Source organism: Pteropus vampyrus, unplaced genomic scaffold, assembly GCF_000151845.1.
Source record: "Pteropus vampyrus isolate Shadow unplaced genomic scaffold, Pvam_2.0 Scaffold137, whole genome shotgun sequence".
Classification (NCBI taxonomy): Eukaryota; Metazoa; Chordata; class Mammalia; order Chiroptera; family Pteropodidae; genus Pteropus; species Pteropus vampyrus.
This window is the reverse complement of record NW_011888918.1, coordinates 3,653,244-3,664,606: the sequence shown is the minus strand read 5'-3', so window position 1 is coordinate 3,664,606 and position 11,363 is coordinate 3,653,244. Positions and strand designations below refer to the sequence as shown.

General features: G+C 35.2%; 1 protein-coding gene across 1 annotated transcript in view; it reads left to right on the top strand.

The window, feature by feature from the left end:
* The window catches only part of ERC1 (ELKS/RAB6-interacting/CAST family member 1), a 513,889-nt gene that overhangs the window by 89,671 nt on the left and 412,855 nt on the right, over nucleotides 1–11,363 (top strand). The window contains exon 3 of the mRNA XM_011367885.2: nucleotides 9,847–10,263. Within this exon, the coding sequence (XP_011366187.1) occupies nucleotides 9,847–10,263 (417 nt within the window). The remainder of the gene's footprint in view (nucleotides 1–9,846; nucleotides 10,264–11,363) is intronic.

Below are 11,363 nucleotides of genomic sequence, written 5' to 3'. Positions count from 1 at the left end.
CAAGTTAGGGAAATTTTCCATCATTATTTCTTCAAATAAGTTTTCAATTCCTTGCTCTCTCTCTTTTGTCCATCTGGTACCCCTATGATGTGAATGTTGTTAGGCTTGATGTTGTCCCAGAGGTCCCTTAAACCATCCTCATTTTTTTTTTTTGATTCTTTTTTCTTTTTTCTTTTCTTATTGGTGTTTTCTGCTACCTTGTCTTCCAAATCACTGATTCAGTCCTCTGCTTCATTTAATCTGCTGTCAGTTTTATGTAATGTATCTTTATTTCAGTTATTATATTCTTCATTTCTGACTGGTTCTTTTTTATAGTTTCTATTTATTTGTGAAAGTTCCTTCTGAGTTCATACTTTCTTCCTCTAAGTTTGTTGATCATTCTTAAAACCAGCATTTTGAACTCTGTATCTAGTAGATTGCTTGGCTTTCTTTAGTTCTTTTTCCTTTTTTTTTTTCTTTTTTCATTTGGGACAGGTTTCATTGTCTCCTCATTTTGGTTCACTCCTTGTGTTTGTTTCTATTTATTTATGTAGATCTGATATGTCTCCCATTCTTGCCAGAGTGGCCTTATAGAGAAAGTGTCTTGTGGGGCCACGTGGCACAGCCTCTCTGGTTTCCTCTGGTTACCTGAGCTGGGTCCTCCAAGGGTATACCCTGTATGGGTTCTGTTTGCCTGCTAGTTATAGTTGACCTGATTGCTGTTGGCTCGTTGGCGAGTGAGGTTGACCCTCAGGCTGACTGGCTGTGAGGGCTGGCTGTGATTACACCAGATGAGCTGTTTGGGAGTCACTTTAGTGGTACCCTGGTGCCAGCTGAGTTAATTTTTTGGGTTTGCCATTTGTGGAGCTTTTTGGGTGGTGTGATGCGATGTAGTCTGAAGCTGGTTACCAGGTGTGTTGGTTCTAAAACCTCTTTGGAGGTCCTTTAGTGCATGCCAGGGTCAGCTGCTGCTTCTGCCTGGGTTGGGGCCTTTTAGTAGGAGATACAAAGTGATGTATAGTTTGTTGCCACTTGTGCTGGGGTTAGATGTACCTGAGAGAGGCAGACCTGTGATCTGAGGCTGGCTGCCACTTTTCCTGGGTTTGGGCCCCTTTGCTGGACACTGTGATGTGACTTGAGGCCAGCTACCACTTGTGCCATGTTTGTAGCTGCTTAGTTGAAGCTATGTTCCAGGCCAAGATGGCCACTGCTTATGCCAATCTTAGTGCTACCTGATGGGAGTTATTGTGCAAGCGAAGACCAGTCACTGCTTGTCCTAGGCTTGGGACCACCTAGTAAGAGCTACAAGCCAGGCTGAGGCTGGCCATTGCTTGTTTAGTATGTGTGCACCTTTCAGAGATTTTGGAAAGATGTGTAGCACGAGCTGAAGCAGGTCTCTCTTGTGGAGGAGACTCTGGAAGAGGCTCAGGCCTGGCAGGTGAGTTGGGTGGAGTAGAATCTCAGGGAGTCAACAGAGAGGTGTGAATGGTGTTAGCCAGTTTAATGGAGAGTATAGATTTTGTGCCTGCCTGCACTGGGTCAGCTTGGTGGGAGGGTAGCTCCACAAAGGAACAGTGGCATATCCTAGCACTTCTGTCCCCAGAGAAAATTACTTTCTCCTCTACCTCTCTAGCTCTTGCCCTGAAGTTAGTCAATTTAGTTCCTCTTTGTAAGTCCCTGGCACGTTTTTGAGCTTCTACCCCTGCACTGGAGCTTAGAGCAAGTCAGTTTGTGAGCCAGAACTGACCAAAATTGTTCACATCTTTTTTTCCAGACATATTTAACAATGTGCTATCCTATAAAAATAAAATCTAGCAGCTTCCAGTCAAGATGGCAGACTAGATAAGCTCTGTGCTTGCCTCTTTCAACAACTACATCAGAATTACAACTAAATTATAGAACAGCCATCATTGAGAACCATCAGAAGACTAAACAGAATTCTTACAACTGAGAATCTAAAGAAGCCATTTCAAGACTGTTAGAAGTGGGCGAGACGCAAAACGGACAGGTCCCACACTCATGGTGTAGTAGTTAAGCATCAGGAGAGATATCTTGGCTGCGAAAGTTCCTCCTGAGGAGTGAGAGGTCTTAGCCCCACACCAGGCTCCCCAACCTGGGGTATCAGTGCTGGGAAGAGAAGTCCCCATAATAACTGGCTATGAAACTAGCAGTGATTGTGTTCAAGAAGGACAGGAAGCTGCTAGAGGCATCCCCTTAAGGAGACCAAGCACAGATTCACCTCATTCTGGTTTACTAATTTTTTGTATATGTTTTATGCTGTATTATCCCCCAGAGCAAATTATTTATGTAAATAATTTTGTTGGGCTTCATCTCACCTTTAAATTTTTTGGTAATAGTGTATGTGAAAGTACCTGAACGATACCACTGTATATGCACACCGATGTTCATAGCAGCATTATTCACAGTGGCCAAGACATGGAAGCAAGAGTGTCCTACGATAGATGATTAGATAAAGAAACTGTGGTTCATATATACAATGGAATATTACTCAGCCGTAAGAAGAGATGAAGTACTGCCATTTGCGACAACATGGATGGACCTTGAGATAATCATGCTAAGCGAAGTAAGCTAGACAGAACAAGTTGAAAACCACATGATATCACTTATATGTGAGATCTAAACCTAAAAGCAACAAGTTAACAAGATAAATAAACAGAGGCTCATGGACATGGACAATAGACTAGTGGTTGCCAGAGGGGAGCGGGGAGGGGGTTGGTAGATGGATTAAAAGGGGTTAAATATGTGGTGACAGAAAGAAATCTAACTATGGGCGGTGAACACACAATGCAATATATATATGTATATATATATATACTGGATTTCATTAACCAATGTCACCATAACACAAAATAAATAAAACTAAAACAACAACAAAAAACTGATAGTACTGTACATGAATGTTTCTCTATAAGACTATAAGATCATGATCTCTTTGTACTCTTCCTCGATTTCAAACTTTCTCACCTCCTTTTTATCTGGAAGAAAAGGAAAGAGAAAAACAAAGAAATTCTGTAGCTTCTGATAAGCTTTGGGTGCACAGTGACTTCATTGTTGACATAGCTCTGCTGGAGACAGACATTAGCCCTTGTCAACAGGCTTTATGTTGTGCACTGCAGCTGAATGTCAGCAGGGCCTCCTTCAGACAGCCAAGATTCTTGCCTCCAATGTATGTTCTTTAAGCAGAATCTACTCCCAAGAACAGCATTGCCACTGTTATCTGTTAACACTTTCATAGCTGGTTGGTATCATTTAACCCTTCTTTTTTACCCTTCTTTCTTGTTGATGGTTTGTAAACTAATATTTCAGTGACTAAATTTAGGGATTTTGTTAACTTCATTTACCTTTGTTGCAGATGTTTGAAACTTTTGGGTTGTAGAGAATGAAGAAAAAGTGAGCTTTATCCTTAAAATGGTGTTAGAATGAACAGCACTTTTATGATTCCTTGTAGTTCTGCAGTGGTTTTGTTACTGCTCAGCATGCTCAAGTTAAACACTGTGGAAATGGTTGTTATAGGATTCCTCTGTTGGTCGATTTTCCTTAAAATTGTGTTTTAAAAAACTTATTTTGATGTTATTTTTCATAGAATGAATCTCTTCTTTCCTCTCATTGCCTAATATGATGTTTTTACCATTGTAATTTCTGGTTTGGAGTACTATCTTTTCTTCCTTCTGTACTTTTCTTCCTCCACCAATTCCTTCTTTCCTCTTTTCTGGCTTTCTTTCATTTGCGGGCGTCAGAACAGATTTTCTAGAGGAGATGATACCTGATCTAAGAATGAAAGGACAAGTAGGATTTAGCTGGGAGTGAAAGAGAGGGATAGAGCAGAAGAGACTGCATGAGTAAAGGTTAAGGGATAAATAATAAATAGCATGAGGTCTGGCTAACCAAAAGCTATTTGAGATTTCTGGAACTTGTACTAAAAGCAGTTTATTGCTGCTTGAGTTGTTGATTACCTTGATGATTCTATGGCCTATAGAATGTATTATGACCTTAGGATTTCCCCATTTTGTTAGTATTTTTGTTTGTTCTTTAACTTCCATTCTAGGTTGAGTTAGCAGAAAGATAGGTATTCTGATTTTTCCTGGATTCAGTAGCAGAGAGTAGCTGCTAGAATTCTATTATTCTATTATTGCTTGATTATTTTCTTGACTCCAACATCTTTTTTAGAGGAGAAAAAGCTCAAAGTAAAGGGTGAGAATGTTAAACAATTTAATCTATCCATTTGAGTTGTGGTGTGGTTGTTCCTTGCATTGTAGCGTGTCTCTTGCTGTTATTCAGATTCGAGAACTTGGTTTTTCTGTTATATTTCAGAGTTTACAGTGTTCTTTGCAGCACAAGAAAACATCCTTGTCATCAACTGAAAGACAATTAGACTAATGATCAGAAGAAAAAAACTGCCTTAGAGCCTCTTCCTCTGTCTTAGTCTCTGGGGTTCAGACTCATTAAATTACTTACCAAATTTCTTCTAAAATGATAGAAATTAGAATAGATTCTTTTCATATTAAAGAGTCATGAATCTAGCTCATAATGATTTTATAGGTTCCAACTTTATTTGAATATATAGTATGTATAGTAAGTGTTTTATATGTGTCCCTTTTCTCTTTTTTGAGTATCGTTCTTAAAGTTTATAATAGGGTATAGTTCAGCTGAGTGAGTGTGTGTGTATAATTGTTGTGTTTTACCAATTTAGTAAACTTTATTTTTAGATAAGAATTCTATCCTATACTTTTCGTGTGCTTTGTATAGTACTAAAAATATGAAAGATTCTGGTTGACTGTTAATTATCTGAAAATGTCTCTCTTGAGCTGGAAAAAAACTAATTGTTACAGAATAAGAGTAATTTACTGACTTATAGGGGAAAGAGATAACTTTCCAGGGACTTGGTTTACGTCTACTATCTAGTAGCCATTTACTTTTAGAATAATTTCTCAAAATTTGTTTTTGTCAATCTTTCATCAAAAATTTGAGATTTAATTATACCAAGCACTGTGCTGTGCTCCAGAGTAAAAAGATGACAGTCCCAAGTCCTAGGAAGTTTTTACTGAAGATAAATACAAAGATATAAATTGCAGATCAGTCTGGTAAGTGCTGTTCTTAGGGATACAGTACTGTGGCAGCACAGATCAGGGCATCAGATAGCCTGAAGAAGCTGGAAGCTTAACTTGGATGACTTTAGTAAGAATTATTATAAGGTCTTGAATTAATAAAGTTTACTTTATATATTTACATGTTTCAGAAAAAAAGTTCTTAATTTAACATAATATGGTGCAATACTGGTATTTTTCTAACTAGTCATCTTAAGAAATCGTGCATTGAATTCTCTGTGGTGTAGTGTTTGTAATGGAGACCATTTTCATGTATCCATGATAATTTTTGTCTCTAAAATTTTCAGAAATCAGGATAAATTGGATCAAAGCATTCCCTTATTCTAAGAAACTAATGATAGTTTATTCGTTGAAGTTCTACCTCTGAAGAGCTTTTGATATTTATTTCAAATATATAAATGAAGGGTTGTTGTAATATTTTCTCATTTTTTGCAGATGCATTGTTTTTCTAATAAGAGTCATAGTTTCTATCACAGAATTAAGAATTTTGATTATTATTTTCAGTAGCCTACCGTTTTATTGACCTATAGCTTGGTGTAATAATAGTACAATCCTTGGAGTAAATTATAAATACTTTTCCATTCTTTCCAGATTAGTCTGAGTGTTTGAGTGAAAAGTTGACTAGTGTATGTTCATAGAAAATCTGGAATGTGAGAAGTGTGAGATCATTTTGAAGAGTATCATGAGCAGAATTCCCAAATAGAAATTTTCCTAATATCTTACAGCTCAGATCTTTGCAGTAAATTCAATATGTTTGTTTTTGGTTGATCATTTTAAATGGCTAAGAGATGTGCAGATATGCTAATTTTATCTTCTGTGTAAGTTTGTTAGAGAAAGAATAGCCTGGCTTCTAGACTACTTTCTTCTCCCAAGGAGTTGGCAGGAGTTTTTATAAAGTCACTTAAATATAGCCTAAAGTGAGAACATTGATTCCTATTTCAGTGGAGAAAATTGCCTTCTAGGTACTAGTCAGAGATTCGTTTCAATTCCATACCATAGTAAAGTGGGTGTGAACAGATCTGACGAAGTAGACACAGTAGTAGTTTCATTTTTTTCTTCACCGAAATAGTTAATTGCCATACTAGACTTAATCATAAATGCTAAAGTGTATGTGAGACTATTAGCTATAGTCACATGTGTTTCTCCTGACTTGAATGATTTAATGATGAATGTCCAAAAAAAGAGGAACAGTTGCACCTAGAAATTAGTTTTATTGTTGAATTCAGCTTCTGAAATGTCCCTTTTGGGACATATCAGATAAATTCATTTCAGGATTTATCTGGATTTTTTAACTTCCAAAAGGAAAAAAGGAAACTAGGATTGATTATAGCCTTCAGAGAATTAGCATTTTGACATATCTTTTTATTAAGGATTTTGAACTCTAACAACTGTCAAGAATCTATAATGTGATGCTGGTAGATAAATTTTGAAAATCACATTCATGAATTAAAATACCTGATAATTTTATTGTAAATTTATTCTTGGCAAGAAAAGCAGTGCTTTTAAAGAGTTTTGTAGACTACCAGAATTGCAAATTCAGTACTTGTTCTAAGCATAATACCAAAACCAGAAACTGTAAAAGAAAGGTTGATCTCTTTGCATTAATTTTTTTCCATTTTAAAAATTGTCATAAACTATGTTAAAAGAAAAAATGACAGATTTGGAAATATATTTGTAACATACACAGCAGGGAAATGGTTATTTTGCTAATATAGAAAGCTCTTAAAATGAATTAGGAAAAAGGTTAAATGTCCCAATAACAAAATGGGCAAAGAACAGCTGAGTCACAAAGGAAGGAATACAAAGTGCCAGTAGATATGTGAATAGTTTGCTTGTAATCAAAGAAATGCCAGGCAGTGAAAGAAAGGAAAAAAGAAAGAAAAGGAAATACCAAAAGTTGTCGAGGGTATGGAGAATGGCTATTCCCAGACATTGTTTGGCGGAAGTTTAAATCTTTAGATCCCTTTAGAGATAATTTGTAATAATGTATCAAAATCATGATTGCATATGTTCCAATCCAGCAGATCCATATTTGAGAATTTATCCCCAGGAAATATTTGGATCTGTATGCAAAAATATGCATATGAAGGTGCCTGTTACAATAGTGAAAAATGATAACCAACATCAATATTTATCAATAGTTATAAATAAATTATTCAATATCCTATAATGGAATAATGTGGCAAGCATTTTCCTCCATTTTTTTTGGTTGTAAACTACATCTTCTATTTACTATCTTTAATTTACCATCTTTTAAGCATACAGTTCAGTAGTGTAGAATCCATTCATATCATTGTGCAACCATCACCACCATCCATCTCCAGAATTCTTTTTATCTGTAAAACTGAATCCCCACACCAGCTAAACAATAACTCCCCATTCTCGGCCTGTGGCAACTACTGTTCTGCTTTCTGTCTCTGTAAATTTTATTGTTATAGATACTTCATATAAGCGGAATCATATATTTGTCTTTTGTGACCATGTTTTCATCCATGTTGTAGTATGTATCAGAATTTCATTCTCTTTTTAAGGCTAGAAAATATCAGTAGGCATTTTTTTAAATTTAAGTTTTGAGTAGGTAGTACATCCATTCAGTTAAAGAGGAGGGTCAGGAGAAGGAAAGGTCAGAAGTGACTGCTAATGAATTCGAGATTTCTCTTAGTGGTGATGAAAGTGTTTGATGTACAACTTTTAATATGCTGAAACCACTGAATTTTACACTTTAAACAGGTGAGCTTTATGAGCTTCATATCTTTATTAAGATATGAATTATATCTGTTTTTAAAAAATTTTAAGTTATACCTCAGTTTAAAAAATTTCAAGAGAAATGGAATATAGTAAAGTCTTATAAGTTGTCCCTCAAACATTTCAGTTTTTTTTTACAAAAATAACAATTATTCTTGTAACTTTCCAGAAATATTTTTATTTTTATGAATATTTTATTTCTTATTTATAATAAGTAGTAAATACTTATTGTTCTCTCCCTTTTAACAAACGTGGTAGCAAATTGAACAGTATTTTGTACCCAAGCAGGCATCTCTGAAGTCTTATTTCTTTTTTCTTTAGGTAAAAATTTCTTTTTTTATTTCGAAAGGTTTGTATACTTACTATACGAGATTTAGACAGCACAAAAAGCATGAAGAAAAATGTGAAAGTTATCCATACTCAGAGATAATCACTGGTAATCATTTATATTCTTTTAGACTTTTTTCTTTGTATATATACTTTTAAAAATCAGAATAGAGATCATCCTATACTTGCTATTATATAGTCTGCTTTTTTACACTTAAAACAATATATTGTGACCGTAGTTTTCATCAGTAAATATAAATCTACATTGTTAATTTTTATTGACACATAGTATTAAATTGTATAGATGTTCCTCACTTGTCACCTATTAATATTCATTTAGGTTGTTTCTAATTTTGTCACTACTATAAACAACATTGAGGATCTTCGTATATACATCTTTGTATACTTGGCAGATTATTTCTTTGAGATATTTACTATACTGCTCTTTTGCAGTGTGCCAACATTTTTTAAAAAGGTATATTTTAAAAATATATACCACAAAAATTTCCATTATATTAACTCTATGAAAATGTGGTACATATATTTATGTCCTCATTTTAAATATGAGGAATCTGAAACCCAGAAAGATGGCAATGTGTCCCAAATGACATAGTGTGAGAGCTGGAACTAAAACTCACATATTCTAGTTGTTCGTGAGTTAGTGTTCTTTCCACTCTGGCACTACCAGTCCTTGATACCTTAAATACAAAGAGCGATCTTTTATTGTTGTCTCTTCATTTCTAAACATAAGATTCTTGATGCAGCATATTTTAGATTCTTTATATAATGTGCTGGGAATTTTTCATTGAGGTGAAAGGCCCATATTTTCATTAGGGTACAGGCTAAAGACGTACCCCTCTCAAAACATTTCGGTAATTTATCTGCATTAATGTCTTCATTTAATTACTCACCTGTGTTATTGCCTCCCCACCATAAAAAGCCCACATAGTCTTAATTTTGTTTTTTTTTTAAGCTTCAAGTTATTAACTTTGGGTAGTACTAGTTTTGGTGGGCTAGGAGAATTGCTTTGTTTTGAATCGAAGCTGTATCAGTAACTGTCTGATCTTGGGCAAGTTATTTAAATCTCTGTAAGCCTAGTGTCATCATCACTAAAATTGAAATAATAATATATGTTTCATAGGATTAAATGAGTTAACACATAAAAAGTGCTTGATACAATGTGGAAACTACTCATTAAATACTAGTATTTATTATTTAATGTGTAAATTTAATTGTAAAATATTTAAAAGTCATTTGTGTTTTGATATCCTTTGTATTTTTAGGTGAAATTTTTTATACAATGTGTTTGTGTTCCTAAAGGTTTCCCTGTCTTTCCCCCCACCCCCCCTTTAATTCTGTGTAGTAATTAAAACCTGTTCTTTTGAACAGTGTTTCTATTTTGTCATGGTTTATGCAAAGTGAGGAGCTGCCATACTTGTTTCCTGTTGGGAATAAACACAAGTTAATTTACTGACATTTTAAAGATTATCTCAATTGTTTTTTAAGACAGTGTAAAACAGAAAGTTAATTTGAATACTAATTGGCTAAATGCAGGATTCTGAGAGCTCAGGTAACTACTTCTGATTCTCCCAGTCTGCTTGTTTTGCTGCTTGAGGATGAAAGCTCATTTGAGGCTTTTTTGTTGTTGTTGTTGTCGTCTTGGTTTTAGCACATGCAGATGACAATCCAGGCTCTCCAGGATGAATTACGGATCCAGAGGGACCTGAACCAGTTGTTTCAGCAAGATAGCAGCACTAGGACTGGTGAACCTTGTGTGGCAGAACTCACAGAGGAGAACTTCCAGAGGCTACATGCTGAGCATGAAAGGCAGGCCAAAGAGCTGTTCCTTCTTCGAAAGACTCTGGAGGAAATGGAGCTGCGGATTGAGACTCAGAAGCAAACCCTAAGTGCTCGGGATGAATCCATTAAGAAGCTTCTGGAGATGTTGCAGAGTAAAGGACTTTCTGCTAAGGCTACTGAAGAAGACCATGAGAGAACAAGACGCCTGGCGGAGGCAGAGATGCACGTCCACCACCTAGAAAGCCTTTTGGAGCAGAAGGAAAAAGAGAACAATATGTTGAGAGAGGTGAGTGACTACTTTTTCAGTTGTTATGATTTACTGATTGTATTTTTTTCTGCGATTAATCAGGATCTTGGCCTAGATAAATTTGTATGCTCTACCGAGCTAGTGGAAGGGATTTTTTCTTCAGTATTTAAGTGTTTCACGATTTCTCTTCTATTTGCTCTCTTGTATGAGATGACATTTGTATGTATACTGGCTCTATAACTTTCAGGGTCTTTTCCCTCCTGGTTTCTGTAGACTCATTTTGTTGTAGAGGGGCACAGAATTTTCTTGATTTGTTACTCATCTCTTGATTTGTTCATAGAGATGTATGAACAAAACCAGAATCAGAGTAGCTAACTATTGGTCAATTAGTTAAATATTAATAAGAGAAAGTAAGTGATAACCTCAGTTTAGGTGTGCTTCTAAAGTCCTTGGCAGAGAGTAATGGATATTTGCCCTGTGGTTTCCATGGAAACTGTTGCCTTGCTGTAAAATATATGTGATATAAATCATTTGCCGTCATGGAGGCACAGTGAGAAAGAATGATACAGAAGCACATTGTCACTTACTTTCTTAGAGAGGAAACTCAGACTTCAGCTGACAGCTGTGACTATTGGTAATTTTTCACGTTTCTGGATAATGCTTCATTTTACAAAAGCATGAATGAAGAATTCATCTTGCGTTGAATTAAAAAAATCGACAGCTATAATTTTCTGTAGGTGGTCAGAGATTTCAGATAACTTTCACATTTGGATAGGGAAAGAAAACAGCTTAGAACTGTGTTAGTGCCAGTCTGAATAATTCCTTTTTAAGTGAAATGTGAGGAAGGAGGTTGGAAAAATAAAACTATTCGCAAAGCAGCAAAATAGCAACTTTAAACGAATATTTTTAAATTTATAGTTTGTTCCATAAATTTTTTCTTTTGTGAAAAATCTGGAATATTTATTTACAGTGAGGACATTTTTATTTTTGAAAGAAATTCAGTGTGTTTTAAAAATAATTTCATTATACCATAAATTCATTTTCATTTATTATAGTAAAATTAGAAAATAGATTAGCAAAAACTTGAAACTCGAGGCATCATTATCTAGCAATAACTGTCAGTTTTCATTATATATATG